Below are 23205 nucleotides of genomic sequence, written 5' to 3'. Positions count from 1 at the left end.
AAATGATCGAGGGTGAAAGGAACCCCGGCTAGGTTAGCTAATGTTCTGAAGCAGTACACGAGCCTCTAAATTTGTAGGGCGATTTGGCCAATACAAACTCGATCGGCAACAAAAATCCTCCATCACTTGAGGAATGGGGAGAGAAAACCTAATGGCGAAAGGATATATAGGTCATGGAATAGCCGGCCACGTGATGATTGATCCTCATTCCTTTCTCAGCAGGGCGAACATCGACATCCGCACCAAGGTTGCAATCCTCCCTAATCACGGGGATGGTAGCCTTGTCGATAAAGGATTCAAATTTTTCCACAGGGTCGAGATGGAAAGATATTTTGTAGTTATTCTCATATTTGAAGCCGACTGGAAGGATATCCGCAGCAGGTGATTTTAGTTTCTCTACAGAACCGGTAGCCTCCATCTCGGACAAAGGCGGTGAATGTGGTGGAGACGCAGAATGATCCTCGCCTTGAGTTAATAGTGGTAGAGAAGCCATGGCTAAGATTAACGCGTGGTGTTGAACGGAGGAAGATAATGTATTAGGGAAAGGGATTCGGAACTGAAAAGATACGGAACTTGGTAGAAGCACACAGAAGACTTTCAAGAGAAAATAAGGTTTAGGGTTTAGAGTCAAAGTGCATGACAAGGAGAAGGCTTATGGGCTTTATATAGAGGAGGATGTAAAAGTTTATTGAGGGATTCGAGGATTCTGACGATGGGCGGATTCCCAAGAATGATTAGGCGGCTGAAATAATGATGGAATGGATTCCTAAGAAAGATTAGGCGGCTGAAATAATGATGAAGCTGACATCAGGCAGAATGCAAGGATTTGATAGGAATGACTTTTCCTGGGCAAACAAGCATGGCCTACTCAATTCTATCCAGATCCATTCCCTGCAGTCAATACTTCCCCTCGAAAAATGGGGGGGGGGGGGGGGGGGGGGGACTATCTGTATACGGGTAAAACCGAGGACAAGGATATCCTTGGTTTCCCGACATGGACCGGGTTATTGAGTTCGGTTGGGTTCGGACATCGTAGTACGATGAAAAGGCAGTTGATCACCGTAATGGGAAGACAGAAATATCCGCCACCAGCCGGATATTCCAGCATCGATCTCGCCTATCAAATAACGGAAGATTGCATGCCTTATTTAGACTTGTACTAGGGTTAGGAGTCCTCTACTATATAAAGAGGAGATCCCCCTTTAGTTTGGGCAGTTTGTTTTTCTATACGTGCACAAGTAAAAAAGCAATACAATTGTTAGCAAAGTGTTGATTCATACTTCTAAGTTTTTCACCTCTGTTCATTGTCCATTGCCCTGCCATTGTGGTTCGACCTTGGTTCCTAGAACCCGAGGCCGCTCATTGTCCACTGAGGTCGGATCTTTACATGTGTGTTCACTTCATTATTTATCACATAATAACTCAATCGTATTAAATCAAACCGCATATGCTTAGCATCGGATACAAATTTAATTGTTATCCATTTTTAGGGTAAATAATTAGTATAAATTTTATAGCAAAATCTTGATATTACTTATAAAACATCTAATATGGGATAAGTACTACCAAGACTAGCTATATTGGGATAGACAATTAGAATGACAACAGAATAACTTTAGTTCCAATTTAAACTAATTAAACATATAGTTTAGATTATACACGATGAACCAAACAAAACACTACTACTGTACATATAATTTCGTTGTTATTAGCTTTAGTATTACAATCTCAACGTTATAGTTTTTATATAACTTATCACGACCCCTAAGGGTGGTATGAAAATATTTTAATTAAGAACGTACTAATTATAGAAGGAGGTATGCTCTCAGCTATACGTCAAAAAGGGTAAAACATATGAATTGATACACACTGGCAAAAAGGTAAAACGAATGAAGTGATAATAATATTTTTTATCTATTTGTTGAGGTTCTATTATTTTTTCGTTTTTTGTCTTTTTGGAATTTAAAATTGAATTAACCACAACGAGAGAACAACGTCCCAGAATCCAAAGTAAGGTTTGAAGCCAGTCAATCGGATCAAATGTAATGCGCTTTATTTTTCTTTTTTTCTTTTTCTCCTTTTTTTTTTTTTTGGTGCACTTTTTTTCCTTGTTTATTTGTTTATGTCCTTGGTCTATCAAGATCTTACCAGAAAGTGATACAGGTATTTGTAACTTTTGATATCTTTTGGACAATATAATAATCGTGGAGACATTAGTAATCTTTTTTTTTTTGGGTAGATTATGATCGTTACCTACTAATGGAGATATTTAAATAAGACTATTAGCTCCCGTTTTCCATAGGTTTTGGAAACATTTTTTCAAAATATATTCTACAGATTATTAGAAACATCGAGGCATTTGGACTTCAAGTTGATTGATCGTATTTCGACTTTCCAGCAGCCAAGAAAACATAAATTTAATTTGTCCCTTTCCAAAAAAGTGTTTTTCTGCAATTGCTCTTATACAATATTCTATTTGTCAAGTGGGATCCTAAACATTTCTTTAAGTTAGGAAATACAATTGTAAATGTTTGACTGAGTGTATGTAAGTTTTGTTGTAAATAATTTATGAGAGTGTATACCAGTGGTGATGTCTATTCCTATTATTACTCTGCAATTTGCCAATGTTAGATTTTTACAAGTTACCTTACTTTTTATGACTATAGAAGGCTTTGTAAATCAGATAAGAAAAACACACTTAAGGAAGAAAGAAAAATACGAATAGTCTCTTTCCCCTCTCTACCTTTCTAGTTCACATTTTGCAACTATAATTTTTTTATTTTACAATACGTCATCAGCATGAAATTCTAATTTTATGATTACCTTCAAATTACATTTTGCCTTATTCACGTAACTAGTATTACATACATCTATTGTATGGCAAAGTACTGATATAAAAAGCATGTTAGAAAGAACTTCAAACTGCAATATACATTAACTAATTAACGTGTTAGTTTAAAAAAAAAATGTCAAAGTTCAATTTTCCCATTTAATTATATGCCTGTAATTTTGTGAATTGCTTGTATAATGACGACTTTACTGGAAAAAGATAAACTTTAGATTACATGCATATCAAGACAAGATATTGAAAGATTCGCTGTGAAACCTGGGGGATTTTGCTAAAAGGCCACTCTCAACACTTATTTAGGTAAAAGGCCATAAGTCTCAAAGAATTAGGTAAAAGGCCATAAGTCTCAAAGAATTAGCTAAAAGGCCAGTATTTATGACATCATCAAATGAAGTCTCCCAAGTTGTCAACCCTAGACCCATAGTTTTAAAAATTACAAAACAGCCCCCCAACCACCAACATTTAATTACCCCAATTGGAGCACCGAAATTTTTTTTGTTCCCCCCAAAAACTCTAAACTCGAAGCTCCCCATTTTTTGCACTTTTCCGATCCCGTCTCCGGCCAAATTTTTGGCTTTTCATCTGAAAATCAGTCTCAAACGACGGATTTCTTCCCTACTTCAGTCATTGTAGCTTAAACCTCTTAGAAATCATCGAAAAGAAGCTCGAATTATTTTCATCATTGTTGTCAAAGCTCAATTATCAGGTGCAAATTTCACCCGCAGCTACTGGTAGTGGAGTTCGTTTTGGGTTCTAAATCCTCTTGTGGAGTCAAATCTCCATTAAAAGAGCTGTATCCCTGCTGTTTTTTTTTTTGTCTGAATCTGGTACTGTTGTAAGTCTAGTCATCGACCAATTATAGACCATAGCAATAGTCTATTATATCTTTAGTATGGCATCGATCGTAGAATATGTTATAGTAGGTGGTGATCATATGGGTGAATGGGTGGAGACCCCAAAATGTTGGAATTGGAATTCTGCGAGCAAGGTGACAGTGTCGATCGCCGTGCGTCGCAATGGTACATATAACGATTTGGTTGAGAGCGTAAAGGAAAGCAGGGAGTTAGATTATGAGCCCAGCGACTTGCGTATTAGTTGTATGATTAATGCTCTGCCCGCTAGGGGAAAAGCTCACCCTTCTTTCATAATGAATGATAGGCATATGGTATTGTATATGCTTGATATTGATGCTGATGGTTGTAGACCTATTTTGAGAATAAATGTTGTTGAGAGGTCTCAAGTAGCGTTAACATCAGCAGCACCACCCCTACCCCACCCCACCCTCACCCCTACAACAGCCAGTCGATGCAAATTCAATGCAAAATGAGAGCATAGGTGATCATTCAATGGATACAGATGATCATGATATTGATGTTGAAAGAGTGTGATGGGCAGCCTAGTGGATCACAAACCAACCATGTCTTCAATGATGGAACTGATTTTTACATCGGGCAAACATTCGATAGCAAGGAACAGTTAAAAAATTTGTTGAAGAAAGCTGCAATAAAGAGGCCGTTCGGATTTGTACCGATCAAGAGTAATATTAAATACTATAAGGTGGAATGCACATCTCCTAATTGTGGCAGGATGTTGCGGTGTAGTAAGTACGAGATCTCGAATAGGGTTCGCATTTACAAGTACGTTGGGGAGCACGCTTGGGGTGTTGAACATGTTACGAGCCTTCATAAGCATGCCTCGTCACATGTCATTGCATCAGTCTTGATGAATGACTATATTGAAAACAAAGGGTCGTCGACAAAGGAAATCCAGAGGACGGTTTTCAGGGAATTTCATTGTAAACTGAGCTACTGGAAGTGTTGGAAGGCTGGTATAATTGCTAAGAACTGGGTTAGGAGGTTACCGGATCATGGGTACGGTTGCTTACTAGCTTATTCTTACATGGCTGAGAGTCTAAATTCGAGTTCTAGAATTTGCATTAGGCTTGCGGATGACAACAAGTTTTTATATTACTTCGTGTCTCACGCAACTTGCATTCGAGGATATACCCACATGAGAGAGGTTATTGCTGTTGATGACACACATTTATACGGCAAGTACGAGGGTGCTTGTTGTCTGCCGCCACACAGGATACTGAGAACCATGTCTATCCTATTGCATTTTGCATTGTGGACAAGGAGTGTGATGATTCTTGGACCTACTTCTTCCAGCAGCTCAAGTTTATAATCACCGATGAACCAGACTTGTGCATCATCTCTGATAGACACAAGAGCATAGCCAGCTGTATTTCCAGGACCTATGAGCATGTTCACCATGGACTTTGCATGAAGCATCTTTCTGAAAACCTCCGAAAGAATTTTCAATGTGGAGATTCTCTTCATGTATACTTTAATGCAGCATAGGCATATAGTTACGAGGAGTTCAATGAACATTTTCAGCAATTCAGGAATAAAAGCCCTGAAGCAACTCAGTGCCTTGAGTTTGAGATTAGATTTGAAAAGTGGAGCAGGGCATATTTTCCAGCCAACATGTACGATATTCTCACCACAAACATTGCCGAGTCGCTTAAGTCAATGTTGAGGGATGAAAGAGAGTACCCCGTGTCTGCCATATTCACTTCCATTTCTAAGAGGTTTACTAAAATATTCAGGCAGAGGCGTGTAGATATCGGTGATTCAAATAATATATTTATGCCTTTGGCTGAAATAACGTTAAGGGAAAAGATGACTGAGGGCGATTCCTTGTTTGTCAGTAATATAAATGGGGATGCCGATGAGTTCAATGTTATCGGGAGTGGCAGAACTGCCAAAGTCAATCTACTGAACAAAACATGTTCTTATAGAGAGTATGACTTGGTGAAATTATTGTGCGCTCACGCCATGGCAGCCTTGAGATTGAAATATGGAAATAGATATGGTTCAAGCATCTACAAGTATTCTTCACCGATGTATAAAGTTCAATCTTACATCCTTGCATTTGCTGAAACTATCAATGTAGTTCCTCCAGAGTCTGAATGGGTTGTGCCCGAGAAGTATGCAAAGATGTACATTGCTCCACCTCTTTATGAGCCCAAACTTGGAAGGAAGAGAATAAAGCGTATCTCTGGCATCACAAATCTTTTAAGCCCAGAGGACGTGTAAAAGGGAGGAGAAACAAGTGCTCACTTTGCAAGGGAAGCGTCCATAAGAGAACAACGTGCCGAAATATAGAGCAACACATTTGATGTATTTTTCAATGTATTTCATAGTATTTTTCTTGTACTTTGCAGTTTTTGGTTCTTCAAATAAATATTTCAGAGAATTGAATGACAATTCAATATTAATCAACTATATAATGGTATATAATAAACCATGACTGTGTTCTATATATCTACTAAGTATAGTACACAAGAAACTTAGAAGCTAGTATACAATAGACCATGTATATGATCTATAATCGCCTTAAAAGCCCAACGACTGCAGAACCGCCAAACGTCACGAATAAAAATTCGGAAAGCCTGCGGTTATGTCTAATCAAACCCATATTTAAACACCACCTCCATGCGTATTTACACACCTCGCTCATCCATTTGCCGACGGTTCACTAAACCGAGGTGATGAGTCCATAAATCGCTTGAGCCTATTTGAAAAGTTCAGCTCATCTCTCTCATTAAAAACACTCCCAAAAGTTGTTCAACAATGCCGAGAAGGATAAGAAATAGAGATGCAAACCGTCACCCCCACTATCGAGCACCACATCTAAGTGCTACTCCTCAGGAACGATTTTCAGAGGCTCTTTAGGGTCCTCGGCGAGGATCGTGAGTGGTTGGAAACTGCCATCCGCAGAATCATACGCATGCTGCGTGTGCTTCTTGAGCTTGAGGGTGTTGACCCCGATGCTCTGATAACCCTCACCTCCCACCCCCCCCCCCCCCCCCACCATCCCCCTAGTTTAGTAGTTTTTTAGTTTATTTTTGTATAAGCTTCCAGCGATGAAAGTGGTAGATGGAAGTTTTTGGACTTTCATCACTGAAAGCTTTTGTTGGGTGGTGTTTGGGGGTGCTATTTTTTTTTTTTGTAAATTCGCCTACATTAATGAAATCAGCGTTTGTTATGAATTTTGTGTTCTTTTGATATTTTTTGCTTTTTGTAGATTTAATGATGTTTGTAGAGTAGAGTAATAACCAAACAAATACCATATCTCTAATAACCACAATTTATGGTCTATTATAGACCTCCCTGTTGATGATCGATTATAGACCACATAAATAAAGGGAACTATTTTGGAATGAGAAGCCTGGTGAATGGGCACAAGTGTAAAGCTCGTAAAAATAATTAAAAAAAATGTCAAACCCCAAACTCAAAAAGAAAAAGAAAATCCTAAATTGCGTAAATCTAAGGGAGCGTGGATAGGTCTATCATAGACCAGCAGTTTACAATAGCCAAAGGATATAGTATATTGTCGATTACATAGTTGGTCTATACTCTACCGGTAGTGATATATAAATCAGGATCACTATTTGCCTAAATAGGCTATAATTAAATAAAATAAAATAAATAAAAATACTTGATGCTATTTAAACAATATAGTAACACTTTAATACATTATATGAGAGTCCCCATTAATTATACACATGATCCAAAAAGCTTTAGAACAAGTAATGGTCCTTAATCATCAAATATTTTCCTAAAAAAGGCTATAATAAAATAAATAAAAATACTTGATGCTATTTAAACAATGTAGTAACACTTTAATACATCATATGAGAGTCCTCATACATTATACACATGTTCCAAAGAGCTTTTAGAACAACTAATGGTTGTCCTTGGAACAAGGTTGTGTTTTGAGATAGCTTATTGTCAAACTTATTGGATAGTAGCGTTATGATTACCATTAGTTATTCTAAAAGCTCTTTGGATCATGTGTATAATGGATGGGGACTCTCATATAATGAATTAAAGTGTTACTACATTGTTTAAATAACATCAAGTATTTTTATTTATTTTATTTAATTTAATTATAGCCTTTTTAGGCAAATATTTGATGATTAAGGAGCATTACTTGTTCTAAAGCTCTTTGGATCATGTGTATAATGGATGAGGACACTCAGATGATGTATTAAAGTGTTACTACATTGTTTAAATAACATCAAGTATTTTTATTTATTTTATTTTATTTAATTATAGCCCTTTTAGGCAAATATTTGATGATTAAGGACCATTACTTATTCTAGAGCTCTTTGGATCATGTGTATAATGGATGGAGACTCTCATATGATGTATTAAGGTGTTCATATATTTTTTAAATAGCATCAATTCTTTTTATTTACTTGATTTAATTATAGCCTTTTGAGGCAAATATTTGATGATTATGGACCATTACTTGTTCTAAAAGCACTTTGGATCAATGTATAATCGATGGGGACTCTCATATGATGTATTAAAGTGTTACTACATTGTTTAAATAGCATCAAGTATTTTTATTTATTTTATTTTATTTAATTATAGCCTTTTTAGGCAAATATTTGATGATTAAGGAGCATTACTTGTTCTAAAGCTCTTTGGATCATGTGTATAATGGATGGCGACACTCAGATGATGTATTAAAGTGTTACTACATTGTTTAAATAACATCAAGTATTTTTATTTATTTTATTTTATTTAATTATAGCCCTTTTAGGCAAATATTTGATGATTAAGAACCATTACTTATTCTAGAGCTCTTTGGATCATGTGTATAATGGATGGAGACTCTCATATGATGTATTAAGGTGTTCATATATTTTTTAAATAGCATCAATTCTTTTTATTTACTTGATTTAATTATAGCCTTTTGAGGCAAATATTTGATGATTATGGACCATTACTTGTTCTAAAAGCACTTTGGATGAATGTATAATCGATGGGGACTCTCATATGATGTATTAAAGTGTTACTACATTGTTTAAATAGCATCAAGTATTTATTTTATTTTATTTTATTTTATTTAGTTATAACCTATTTTGGCAAATATTTGATGATTAAAGACCATTACTTGTTCTAAATCTCTTTGACTCGTGTGTATAATAGATGGGGACTCCCATATGATGTATTAAAGTCTTACTATATTGTTTAGATAACATCAAGTCTTTTATTTATTTTATTTTATTATAGTCTTTTTAGGCAAATAGTGGTACTGGTTTATATATCACTACCAGTAGAGTATAGACCAACTATGTAATCTACAATATACTATACCCTTTGGCTATTGTAAACTGTTGGTCTATGATATACCTATCCACGCTCCCTTAGATTTACGCAATTTGAGATTTTTTTTTCTTTTCGAGTTTGGGGTTTGACATTTTTTTTAATTATTTTTACGAGCTTTACACTTGTGCCCATTCACTAGGCTTCTCATTCCAAAACAGTATCCTTAATTTATGTGGTCTATAATCGATCATCAACATCAATTATAGGCAAATATTTGATGATTAAGGATCATGTGTATAATGGATGGGGACTCTCATATGATGTATTAAAGTGTTTATATAGAGCCCGTTTGGATTGGCTTATAAGTTACTTATAAGCTGTTTTCAGCTTTTTTGAGTGTTTGGCTGGCCAGCTTAAAATCATTTTGTGCTTAAAATAAGCTCAAAAAAAATAATTGGGCCCGTTTGATTTAGCTTATCTAAAGCAGCTTATAAGCTGAAAACAACTTATAAGCAAAAAAAAAACAAAAGTTGGGCTACCCCAACATATTTTTTTTTAGCTTATAAGTTGCAAACAACTTATAAGCTGCTTAAAATAAGCCCATCCAAACAGGCTCATAATGTTTAAATAGCATCAAGTCTTTTTATTAATTTATGTTAATTAACTATATCCTTTTTAGGCAAATAACGGTCTTGGTTTATATATCACTACCAGTCGAGTATTGACCAACCATGGAATTCATAACAAACTTTATAGATCAGGTATTTGTTTAGTGATTAATCGACCAACTTGGTCTATAATAGACCAACGCTTGTGGATATTTCGACTTAGCATTATTTCGACTGACTGATTTTTTTACAACGGTAATAAAATTAGAATTTTAAACTTACAACGGTAACATTTAGCTTCATCCACGTATAAAACAGACCCAAAATGCCAAAACTCCTCCATTGTCTCTTCTCTTCATCAAATTCTTTCATCAAAATCACAAAATGTCTCAGCTATCCGTAACATCTCAACCAAATAAACCCGACAAATATTTCTACGGTGACGACACTACCTTGAGGACATCACGCACCCCAAAGAATCCAGGTCGCAGATTCTTTACTTGTGCAGTTGGAATTGTGAGTTTCTAGTTCCCAAGGCATTTTTTTACGTGGTTTCACTATAAAAGCCTCTAATTGATTGGCGTTTTGTTTAGGAAGATGGTGGTTGTGACTATTTCAGGTTTATTGAACCCCATCCCGATAGAGTAGCAATGAAATCTCAAAAGAGCCCAAGAGGATCTAACTCAACACAATCTAGATTAATACCCAAGTTTGAAATGCAACAAAGGCTCAGCGAAGCTGAAGCACGGAGGGATCACTTGATAGTTTAGCTGAGAGACACCGAAATAGAGAGGGATGAACTAAAACAGAAGTTGATGGTGGCTGAAGAACAGAGGGATCAATTGTTGTGTGCTTCATTAGCAATGTTATGTTTGCTATTTGGAAATGTGTAATAGGTCTGTAGTGGGATTGGGTCTTTCATTTTGGGCGTATGTAGGAAGTATTATTAAGAATATGAAGCAAATTTATTTATATGAGTTTGCGCATAAATCTTATTCATAGTGTATAATAATAATCATTAACTCACAGTCGATAATCATAAACATTAACTCGAGTCTATAATAAACAAAAGCACATTCAAATCCACAGAGCAACAACACAGTTAGATACAAATGTTGCAATGCTCTAACCTTGTCATAAATTACCAGTTACAAAAATTTGCCCGTCCAAATTCACAAGGCAACAACACAGTTGTCATAAATTGTTTGTTAAATCTTAAAACAGTTAAAAGTACGCAATAAAATTGTTTGTTAACATCCACCCCACACAAATTAATTGTTTGTTAGAACTCAATGATCAAATTACTCCTTCGTGGAGCCATTAATATTCTCGACAACAGTCGACACCGTTTTTTTGGTGTCAAACTCAACATTAGCTTCACTCGTCACACCAGGGACTTCTTTTTCATTCTCAGCTTCAACAACAGGGAGTTCTTTTTCCTTCTCAACTTCGGTAGCATGGACTTTTTTTTTCCTCTTCAACTTCAGCAGCAGGGTCTTCTTTTTCCATCTCAACTTCAGCAACATACACAACAATAGACATAGCAGCAGGGAGATCTTGAGAAGTTGGCACATGGACATCTTGATCTTCTTGCTGATCAACTTCATTGAGAGTCTTCTTCTTCTTCTTCTTCTTCTTCTTCTTCTTCTTCTTCTTCTTCTTCTTCTTCTTCTTCTTCTTCTTCTTCTTCTTCTTCTTCTTCTTCTTCTTCTTCTTCACTTTCTCGTTCTTTCTAATTCTTTCACCCTCAACATAAGTAACAAGAACCTTCAAAGACTCCTCAATCTTCTTCACACGCTGCTTCAGTTGCTCATGCTCCACCTGCCCTGATGGGCCCCCACTTGGTACAACATGACCCATAGATATCCCAATACCAACATTATCTCTTGCGGCTGAATTACCACCAACATCTTCCGAATGATTATCCTCGGCCTTTTGAGTATAGTCCTCATCAAAATGCTCCATGGACTCCTTCCGCGACCTAGTAGAAGCCTTCGAGGAATGTTTTGGTGTAATCAAAACAGTCACGCCTTCAGGTTCACGCTTCAACTCATCGATGATTGGATCATTAGCATCATCATCATATGGCACCAAATTTTTCATGTAGTCCTGCTCCGACTCACGCATTGTAGGGATGAGGTAAGGGTGCACCATCTACAAATAAACAAAACATTAACATTAAGCTTATCTTTTTGCAAAAAAACTAATAATAGACTCCAAATTTATACCTCAGCAACCCCAGCTCTATTCTTAAATGGATCTCCTTCAGCGAATCACTCTATTTTCTTCGTGTGCCACCTAAGAATCCTAGTAATAGGGAAAGGAACCTCCTCTGATTTCCCAGCATTCCTTCCAAGTGCAGGAAAAACTTCATATGGCTAGACCTGTAATCACGGAAATAAAATTTAAGTGAAAAATAAACAAGACACAGTCTATACTCTATTGCACCAGTGGTTTATAATATTTACCATGAATGCCCAGAGGAAGCCATAGAGCGCATATGATGCAACCCTTTTCTCCGCGTGCACTTGATGGTGCTTGGGAATGTCTATCTTGTTCTTCAAGTAGTCCAGAGTGAGTTCAAATGATTCCTGTTCCCAAGGATAGCTCTTGAAGAGCTCCAAATCGTCTGCCATTTTTATCAGGTCATGACCCACACCCTTTGACACATCTTTGGCAAGAAATATTGTGTGCACAAACCACACAAGACAATATTTCAGATTTTCCTCTTTGGTCAACCTAAGCCCTCTTACCACTGCCAATAGCTTTTCTGAGGAAATCTTTTTACGACAAACTTTTGCGCAGAATTCTGCTCCTTTCTTAAGTACCCTTTCCTCTCTAGTTCTGCTGGGATATGATCCACAGTTTAGACCAGTAATCAAAGCAAACTCATTCAAGCCAAAACACACAGCCTTGTCATTCACCAAGAACCACATCTCACGCTTCTTCTTCTCAACCACGTGACAAAGAACCATATAGTGCACCAACATTCCACTGAATATATTGAAGTGTTCTGATATTTTTCTAAAGTGACCTAAACAGGAATGCCTAAACGTTTTCCTAAGTTTATGATCTTTTAGGTTTTTTTTTTAAATCATCAAGCAATGCCAGTCGACTCCTAACCGAAACTTTTGCTGGAAACGATTCGTAATCATCCAGCTAATTGATCAGACCATACTTGTCGACGTTAATTGTCTTTGCACCATATGGCAAGGACAATGGATCATCATTTTCATAACCACCAGACCCCTCAGAATCATGGGGATCATATTTTTCACCTTCCTTGACACTATACACATCATTATTCTCCTCTGAGTACGCTTCATTTTCAGGTTGTACAGTTTTTCTTCTTTTACCTTCTCGGCTAAATTCTCTACCTTTTCTTTTTGTATTGTCAGATGTGGCCTTAGAACGGGTTTGAATTATGTGCCCTCCTCTTCCTCTACATCTAACCATTTTTTATAATCTATATACAAACAATACAGTGACATTGATCAGCCCGGACAAAAGAACAAGAATAATCGATCAAAAGTCTATTAATACACCATGATATGTTTGCAAAAACAGAAAAACAAAGATCGAAACAAGCAAATAAGTAGAAATAACACATATTTCTAGCAAAAAAAAAAAAAGGCGAAACTTCCAAAATTTTGAAAGAGAAATCTCAACTTTATGAACACTAGGGTTCTATCTAGTTCATCAAATAATAACAACTTTCATGGCAAAATGGAGCTCTAAATGCTCTGGAGGAGTTGCTAAATTAAAGAAAATACCTGGAATAGACGGTAGGAACATTACCAAGACTGGGGGAGAGGGAGAATTCCGATGTGCACTTCAATTTTGTTAGAGCGGGAGTTGGGAAGAAGTGAGGAGAGAGAAGGGGCTTTTGTCTATTTTAATAATAAGTGAAAGAGAACTTAAGTATATAAGTTGTGAACTCCAAAGTTTTTAAAATTATAAAGTGACCTCGGGACCACTACCCTTAATCCTAAAATGGAAAAATAAAGGGAAAAGAAAATAAGTGGCCCTGTTGCAAATTAAACTAAGGAAGTGGCTTCAAAGACAAATACTCTCGTGAAACCTTGTATATGTGATGTAGGATTATATTTGACCCTTTTTCGTTTTTATATTTTTAAATCTAGAAAGAAAAAAAATATTTATTCAAAAGAAAAAAAACTTTTACCGGAAAGTATTACATAAGGGATTATCGTTCCCATTCAATATGTAAAGGGGATATTGTTTTCCAACCCTTAACTCCATGTTTGGATGGTTGTTTCCCGTTGTTCATTAATGTATGGTTTTCTATGAAACCATGTCTGTTTCCATTGTTCTTAAAATTATGTGGTATGGTGTTATAAACCCGTTGTAATTCCGAGGTTATATAACCATGAAAAAGTTTAATTTTTGTAACCACGGATTTGGTGGATTTTGCATGATTACGTATTTCATTTCTCCATTATACCGTCACCTTCCACCACCCCACCCCACGCCAGCCTACCACTCACCCCCACCCCACCCTACCCTACTACCCACCCTCACCCTACCACTCACCCCCAACTACCCCACCCCTCTGTCACCCACCACACCCTACCACCCACCACCCCAATCACCACCCACTACCCCTCACTACCGCCCAACCTCACCCCACAACTCACACCCACCCTCACAACCATCCACCTCACACCACCCAACCCTCCACCACCCCCACCCATTATCCCTCACCACCACCCAACCCCATCCCACAACCACTCACCCCGACCCTACCTCCCACTACCCCACCACCCGCCAATGACCACCCCTTCTCACCACCTATTTAATTTTTAAAAGTTTCTATTTTATCCTTTACCTGAGTTTTATTGATATATAAAAACTAATTTGTAATTAAGAGTTAAGGGTATTTTAGTGTCGTACAAATTATTATACAGTACCATACAGTCAAACCAAATAATATAAATGTTATTAAATCACAACAAACGATACAGTCTATCCAAACATTGTGTTCATGAATACAGTACAGTACAATACAACACAACAACATACTGTACCATACCATACTGTACATTAATGAACCAAGAGAAACAACCATCCAAACATAGGGGAAATGTTAGGGGTAAAATGAGATTCACTCTTCTTTTAAATTAAAAGTAATATGATAACGCAAACTTTTTTGCTTTTGATAGTTGCAAATGACATCTACTTTTTCGATAATTTTGTTAAAGCTAAACTTTTAATTAATTATTCGGAATTTACAACTGACATTTTTTTTATTAATAATTGTCCTTATTTTCCCAATCCACTTATTTTCTTTGATAGCTTTTAGCCTTTCACCATGATAAACTTATCAAAATTTGAAGCTGTGGAAAAGCTTTCTTACATAATTTCTTTTAATTGAGTGATCTTCTCACTAATAAACTCTTTATTCTTTCTTTCTTTTTTTCTCCTTTTTTATTTGTACTTTTTTACCTTATTTATTGGTTTACGTCCTAGGTTTATCAAGATCCCTCCAGAAAGCGATATAGGTATTTTTACCTTTGATTTTTTTGGACAATATAATAACCGATGAGACATTAGTATTTTTACTTTTGTTGATAACGATCGTTACCTACTAATGGATATATTTAATTTACAAATGGTTCTGGGGCCTCAGCTTTAATATTGTTTTGACTTTCTATCGGAGAAAGCATTGAATTTGTCCCAAAAGAAGAAGTGTTTATTTCTCTAATACATTATGCTATATTTTTCACGTGGGTATACGTATCTATCAAGTTAGGATATTCAATTGTAGTAAATGTTTGACAGAGAGTATATAAGGTTTTTTTTTTTTTTCGTGGTAGAAAGGATACTTTCATTAGTACTAGAATATATTTTTATTCTATTTAAGTCGGTTTTACCTCAGGTTATGCTCACCGGGGGTTACCCCTACCATGTAAATTAAAATCCGATAAGTACAACTAGAAATACTATTTGTAACAAAAGATTAGATTGGGACTTCAATTCCCTGGCAAAAAGGATGTTTTGGCTCATCATGTGATAGTAGTCTGGTAGCTCCTTTGTATTTTCCTTATCCTGAAGCTGGGCATCCCCATATTATCCATTCTGCTAGAACCAATAGCTTGCCTTGGCATTTCATGAGTTGTGTAATAAGTTTCTGGATTAGTTCCCATTTGCGAAGAAGCCCCATGTTTAGCTAAAGTATCAGCTACCTGATTAGCTTCTCTGAAGCAATGTTGGATAATACCTTAATTGGTTGTCACCCATTTCCTCATAATCTGAATTTTATCCTCAAGATTCCAAAGAGCAGCAACAAAACCATTAAGCATGTTGACCACCAATAAAGAATCCACACTACAACAAAATATGCTTTTAGCGGCAATTAGTTAACGGCAATAACTTAATTGCGCTGATTGTATTCTAGAATCAATTATTACCGGCAATACCAAACTTTATCCCTAACAGTAAATGTCGCTAAAGGCTTTAGCGACCTTGAATCTAATGACATTTAATCAATTGCTGATAAATGTTTTTGTCATTAAAAGGAAAATATATTACCACTAAAAGCCTCTTTTGATGTAGTGCCAACTCCAAAATCATTTTGTTCGCCTTCTTCAATTTACACCACAGTATGGCATATTCAACAACCTCCACTTTAGCTCTATTGTTAGTGCAAAATTGTAAAGATTTGGCATAAGCCATAATAATCTCTCCACAGGTGCTCCTAGCAACACCTCCAATTCCAGCCATTTGCATACTACTATTACTACTTCCATCAGTGTTGATTTTCAACCAATCGTTGGGAGGTTTTTCCCATTTTACAAGAATACTGGAAAACCTTGGTCTAATAGTTTCAACTTCATTGCAAATTTTATTTCAATCCCAAGAATAATCAAGGTTGGCTCCTCTCTTATTCATCAGAACTTTAACATGGAATAAAATTTCATGACGAATCCATAAAACAGAGGGTTTTTTTCTTGTCATATCTAGCTGAGCATCTTGACTTCTAAAGCTCCCAGCAAATAAAGATGGGAGTGACTTGGATCAGGATTTTGTGAAGCTCATTCTTGCTGTTGAAGTCTCTCCACCTTTGGATCATAGAGTTGATATTATGAGCCCATTGATGCCTAAAGGACCAACAAATAGTCTCCAAAGAGTAGATTGTACCTCTCCAGAAATAAAAACATGATCAATAGTCTCATCAATAGGAACTCTACAACATCCACATTTGGTGAAAATGTCATTCCCAAAATTTCTTACAATTTCATCAATAGGCAGCTTCCTTTTGATAATTCTCCATACAATGAAGGAGATCTTGAAAGGTATATATTTTTATCCATAAATTTTTCCACACTTGCATAGGAGGTTTTCTTCTCCTCAGAATGTTCCATGCAGATGAACAAGAGAAATTACCTGTAGAGTTAGGCATCCATACTGGTTAGTCTTGTCTGTTTCTGTTACCAATAGGAATATCAAAAATTACTTGAGCAATATTAGGAGGGACTAGATTAGAAATGAAATCTCTATCCCAACCATTCATGTCTAGACAATCATCCACCATTAGAGTACCTGTAGCCTCCTGTTTGTTCATATTATTGATCAAAGGACATTGATTTGTCCAATTATCCCACCAAAAAGAATTTTTTCCTTCATTGATTTTCCATGATATATGAGTCTCCACCTGACTTCTGATTTTCAATAGATCTCTCCAAGCAGTTGATTGCCCAGACTGAATTAATCTAGCCACAGGGTGTTTTCTTTGATAGTATTCGACTTTTAGAAAAAGAGACCACAAGTTATCCTCTCCTCTAAATCTCCACCATCTTTTGGCACAAAAAAGTTTTACTGATATCCATAAGGCTTTTGAAACCTGTGCCACCCTCAACTGTAGGATAACACATATTTTTCCATTAGCTCCAGTAATATCTATTCTTAGAGTTCAATTCCCCCAAAAGAAGTCACAAAAATATTTTTCAAATTGCTTCAAGATTGTTTTGTGAGGAGAAATAGCAATCATGATGTGTATCGTTTGAGATTGCAAGACATGGTTTATCAGAGTAGCCCTTCCACCAGTTGAGAGAAGATTGCCTTGCCATCCCTTGATCTTATTGACAACAGCTTTGGTAATATCAGTGAAATAGGCAATCCTTTGTCTGCGATGATAAATAGGACAACCCAAGTACTTAAAAAGAAAGCACTGATGTTAAACCAGTGATTCTCATAATTCTTCTTCTTCTTTATTCAGGAGAGTGAGTTGCAATTAAGAAATAGCTCTTCTCTTTACTAATTTCTTGTCCAGAAGCTTTTTCATAGTGTCTCAAATTCTTCATAACCATGCTGACAATCTTCTTATCTCCCGAGCTGAATATTACCTGATCATCTGCATAACACAAATGATTTACTTGTGGTCCATTTGGATTCACAGTGAAACCTCTATATCCCTCTTTATCATGAAGATGATTAAAAGCTTTGGTGAGGGATTCTGAGGCTAGGATAAAAAGAGCAGGTGATAATGGGTCACCCTGTTTTAACCCTCTAGTGGAATGAAAGAACCCATATCTAGTGCCATATATCATAACAGAGTACCACACATTAGATGTAAGTCTATAGATGAGGTCAACATATCTCTTCTTGAATCCCATACTTCTTAGAACTACATTAAGGAAACCCCATGACACTTTGTCATATGCTTTAGCCATGTCAATTTTGATCACAACATTTCCTCCCTTGTTCTTCTTCTTGATGTCATGAACTATATCTCGAGTAAGAAAGACGTTCCCTTTGATGAGCCTACCCTTCACAAATCCTGTTTGATTTGGAGATATTAACTTAGGAAGTAAGCCAGCCAATCTGTTGGAACAAACTTTAGTAATTACTTAATTGGTAAAGTTGCTCAAGCTAATTGGTCTGAGTTGATTAAAGGAATCTGGAGACTCCACTTTAGGAAGTAGAATCAAACAGATATGAGTAATGTATCTGGACAGCTTATGGCCTCTAAAGAAATTTAATACCATAGCACAAAGATCTTCAGCAATAATTGGACAACATTTTCGGAAGAAATGGCCATTGAACCCATCAGGTCCACTAGCATTATCAGGATGAAGACCACCAACTGCCTCTTTAATGTCTTTTACAGAAGGCAACTTCATGAGCATATCATTGTCCTCATCTGTGACAATGGGTTCCATTCTTTTGAGGAATTTTAAATCATAATCTTGTTGAGGTTGAGTAAACAGTTGATTGTAATACTGGATAGCTGCATCAGAGATCAGATCACTGCCTTGAATCCATTGGCCCTGGTCATTTTTTATTCTATGTAGATAGGATCTTTTTCTCGTATGCCTTATCACACTGTAAAAATATCTACTATTGTAATCTCCTTCTTCCTCCCATTTAACTCTTGAATTCTATTTCAAGATTGAACTCTGCATTTTCATGCATTTAATTTGCTCAGCATAAAGAACTTGTAGCTTAGATCTGGCCTCATCAGTGTTGTTCTCTCCATATTCGGCTTTCACAGTCTCTATTTTTTGTTCAAGGTCTTTAACTCTATCAAAAACATTGCCAATAGAGTTTCTAGACCAGTTGCTCAGACAACAAGCAAGCCTCTTTAGTTTCTGTTGCATCACATACATGGCATTGCCATTGACATGTTCCTCCCATTGTTCTTCACAATATCCTTGAAATCTATTTGGTCAGTCCAAAAATTGAGGAATTTGAGGTATCTGATAGGAGGTGTATCACTCAAAGCACATTTGAGTAGGATGGTGTTATGGTCAGACGCTGTTCTTGGCAAGTGTCTAACGGTAACAATAGAAAATTCTTCTAACCATTTATCATTGTACATAACCCTATCCAATCTTTTCATGATTCTGTTTCTCATCCTTCTTCCATTAGTCCAAGTAAAGTTATTCCCAGAAAATCCTGCATCCATCATTCCACATTCTTCCATGCATTTGCTAAAACCCAAACTTCTACAGAATCTATGACTTCTGAATCCTTTTTTCACACTTGATTCCATGATGACATTAAAGTCACCCATAATAGACCATGGTTCTCGAATTTGTTGGTTGAGTTGATTTAAGAAATCCCACAGCTCATTTCTCCTTCTGGCTTTAGTGTTAACATAGACTATAGTGGCATAAAATTCAGACGACCACTTTAGTCGTTAATTAGTGTATGATTCTCTTAGAAATTGGGGGTTTGGGTAATGAAAGGAAATGGAAGCTCTCTTGGGGTTAGAAAAATATGAAATTTAGGTTATTCATGGTAGGGGAACCTAGTAAACTAGTTTAACGGAAAAATTCTAATTTTGCCCTTGTGGGCCCGGGTCGTTCTCCATAGATCTATTAGAACTCTTCGAGAGTCGTAGTATTCGAATGTCCTTTGCGCGTTACTTACTTGAAATACTTGTTCTTTTAAACCCTATTGTTCTCAACGCTTCCCGAAGAAGGAAGATGAAGTTCGAGAGGGATATCTGTGGCACCTGTTCGGCTTCGAGGTAGGTTACAGCTCACTTGAGCTAGCTCCGATTAGGAATTCATATGTAATTAGTAGTTGTTGATGGAGAAAGCATGCATAGGTATTTGGACAAGGTTTGGGATTGATACTCTTAGGTTGGTAATTGTCTTATGTGCGTGGCTTGTTGCCATTTTGTGATATTGGGCTTGTTGTTGTGTTTGTGATGTTGGGCTTGTCGCCCCATATTATGACGTTCCGCTTATTACTTTATTAATCATAATTAGAGGTTATGTTGAGCTTGATGTTGCTTGTTGAGAATATTCTTGGCGTAGTATGTCATTTACTTTGTCCCTTATCGTTCCTGATAGGTTTACCCATGTTATGATCGTTTATGTAATAAACTGTGGTTTATGAGGGAGACTATTGCAGAGACTGACAGGCTTGGGAGTTAGAAGTTCCATCTAGGTTTACAAATTGAGTAGTGAGTTGCATCGTATTTGTGTTCGGGCTTTAAATTGGTTGTTGAATGTTTTGGTTATGGACAATTGGTGGTGGTTATTGCCCTTTTTGTTTATCATTATTGAGTTTGGCATTCATGCACGCATTTCATTCCGCATTTCACATGGTTACATGACGTGGTTCTAATGGAAACAATGACAAAAGTGATATGGGATTGATGGAAGATTTATGGCAACAAGGTGATGGAAATATTATGTGAGTCCATAATCTGAGGTTGTTACCGGATCAGGTAGCACGTGTGCTCGTGATCCGATGGGACATTCCGAAGCGAGCGGTACATGGACTATGCGGGTCCCCACGGGTCATGACTATCGAGACGGCGAAAGTTCCATCTGTAACATGTGTGTACAGGTTGTGACATTGGTCATTGCATTGCATTACACTTCATCTATTTACATTGCATCTTACATCATTATGGTTTTCCCTTATCTTGTCCGCTCTTTAGTTGTGTAATTCTTAAGTGACTGTTTGGTTGTGATTAGGAATCTTGGTGAGGTGAACATATATATCGGGGGATAGAACTTGACTTTAGGATATGATTCGAGCATAGAAAGACTCTCTTATACTAAGTGTTGTGAACTATCGTGTTGATATGTGTACTTCCTCGTTTGATTTCCTATCATACTCATCTGTTTACTCCCACTTTGTATATATGACTTGTAAATCGTTGTCAGCCTATGATGCTTGTTAAGGTTCACTTTTACGCAGGTGCATAAAAGCTACTAAGAGGTTGTTGGTGCTCTAAATGGATTTCGTATTTTTAGAGTTGTCACCTAATTTTATAATGGAAATTAGAAAAATCTAATAAAAAGGGTTTATCAAAACAAAAAAGATCATTTTAAACCAGAGTTCGCGGTAGGGGTTCTGGTGATCCCCTAGAGAAGGTTTTAAACACTCTAGTATTAAGGATCCGTAGAATACAGTTGACCTACGAGCTTCAATGTGTGATTATTGTAATTATTTGCTTAAAGTATTCCTTTCTCGCAAAAGTGTCATGCTTATCATAAATTCAAATTTCCGGCAAAATATCCCCTTTGAAAAAGGGATTTTTGGTTTAAAAATGCATATAGGCGTTCAACTCGCTTCATTTCCGGACCAAGACACACTCGGGATTTCTTTCGAGTAGAGTCGCTACTATTTTGGTCCTAATGAAATGAGTCTAGTTCTTATAAGTTTTTATTACTTATATATAGGGAAAATAAGTGGAGTATATCTCCTTTATAATAATTATATAGGTATAGAGAAGAGTTTTTTTTTCTTCAGTTTTTGGTCCATTGAAGCTTATAATCAACTATATTCTATTTTCCAAAGCCATCTTATCTCAATTTGATCCAAGTATATTCCCTCTTATTTTTATCCTTAAAGCTTGGGTTTTTGGCCCAAAAGTTTGTTCCTTTTTTCTGAAAATTTACTAAGTCCACATAAGTTATAAAGAAGTCTTATTTATTTGAGAAAAGTTCTGAATTTTCCTTTAAGATTTACACAAATCAGCCCGAAATGCAAAATAATGTCCAGATTTATTTCAAAGTCTAGATTTGTCCAAAGTTTTTTTTTTTTTTTAAGAGAGAGCAAGTGAGCTTAAGGCCCAAAAAATAAATTCGTCTTATCTTGTCACACTTCCAGATTTTCTCAAAGGGCATAGGCCCAAAATTATGACTTAGTTCCATTCTCAAAATTCATTTAGACTTAACCATATTGCAAAATCAGTTTTATACTTGAAGAAGCTCATAATAAAGTTAAATACAGATTTCATGCATGTGTTAGAGTTAAGCGAGTTTGAAAATCATTTAGGCGACTTCCTAGCAACTATGCATTCCATAAGTTCTACCATTCACACGGGTTTCAATATATACAAGTATCTGTTTCAAGTACATACAAATATACAAGTATATAAATAATGAAGAGGAGTTTAGGCTGGTGGGCCTACCTAAGCCCGCCAGTTGCCTATTTTTACCCATAGGTGGGCCTTCGACATATTTGCTTCCCTTACTCAGATTCGGACTCGATCAAAGAAGGGGTTGGGCCTCTGGCCCAACAAGTTTTTTGGTAGAAAATGACCCAAGTGGCCTGTATGGTTTCACGTGCAAGCAAAGAAAGGGAAAAAGTGGAAATACGATTAGAGGGAATCTAGAACTTAACTCCTTATTTATCATGAACTAATTGCGCACACATATCAATTATGCACATAAACAGGCAAAAAATATAACACACACAAGCAGTCAACATTTATACAGAAGATGTTCAGCCCAGATATACACAATAAAAGAAAATCTAGACAGGCAGGCCCAGTTTGATAGAAGATGCGGCCCAAATTGCAAATCAAACAACAACATATAAAGGAAAAGCCCAATACATCAAGGAAACAAGGAACCGAACCCACGTTATATTATTATAATGCACAGGCCACAATTCTAAACCCTCACAGATGATATACCTTGTCTATACTGGATATACAAGTTCATATATACCATAGGTATACAGAGACTGTATATGCTTAGTATACCTTGGCATATCCTTTGTATACCCAGCCTATACTTGAGTAGGAACTGACATTAAACTCATAGAACCATATCTCTAACCACCTAGCATATTATGGCACCATTCAGAGGTATATAAAGGCAAACTCTAAAGAGAGAAGTAGACATAATGCAAG

At 36.5% G+C, this 23205-nt stretch overlaps 3 protein-coding genes across 3 annotated transcripts; 1 reads left to right on the top strand and 2 right to left on the bottom strand.

Moving 5' to 3' along the window:
* The first annotated feature begins 4204 nt into the window (after positions 1 to 4204).
* LOC132601301 (uncharacterized) lies at positions 4205 to 5946 on the top strand. Its single transcript, XM_060314401.1, has 3 exons — positions 4205 to 4867; positions 4984 to 5112; positions 5209 to 5946. Exons 1-3 carry the CDS (start codon positions 4205 to 4207, stop codon positions 5944 to 5946), a joined length of 1530 nt encoding a protein of 509 aa, XP_060170384.1.
* A 9658-nt stretch (positions 5947 to 15604) lies between these two features.
* On the bottom strand, positions 15605 to 19198 carry LOC132601300 (uncharacterized). The gene is made up of 8 exons (XM_060314400.1): positions 19037 to 19198; positions 18507 to 18868; positions 17945 to 18422; positions 17617 to 17754; positions 17034 to 17457; positions 16196 to 16429; positions 16010 to 16070; positions 15605 to 15797 (listed from the first exon to the last, which is right to left on the bottom strand). Exons 1-8 carry the CDS (start codon positions 19196 to 19198, stop codon positions 15605 to 15607), a joined length of 2052 nt encoding a protein of 683 aa, XP_060170383.1.
* LOC132601299 (uncharacterized) lies at positions 19198 to 19614 on the bottom strand. The gene has a single exon (XM_060314399.1). The coding sequence runs from the start codon at positions 19612 to 19614 to the stop codon at positions 19198 to 19200; it is 417 nt and encodes a 138-aa protein (XP_060170382.1).
* Positions 19615 to 23205: the final 3591 nt, after the last annotated feature.

Source organism: Lycium barbarum, chromosome 7 (genome assembly GCF_019175385.1).
Source record: "Lycium barbarum isolate Lr01 chromosome 7, ASM1917538v2, whole genome shotgun sequence".
Taxonomy (NCBI): Eukaryota; Viridiplantae; Streptophyta; class Magnoliopsida; order Solanales; family Solanaceae; genus Lycium; species Lycium barbarum.
This window is presented reverse-complemented; position numbering and strand designations above follow the sequence as displayed.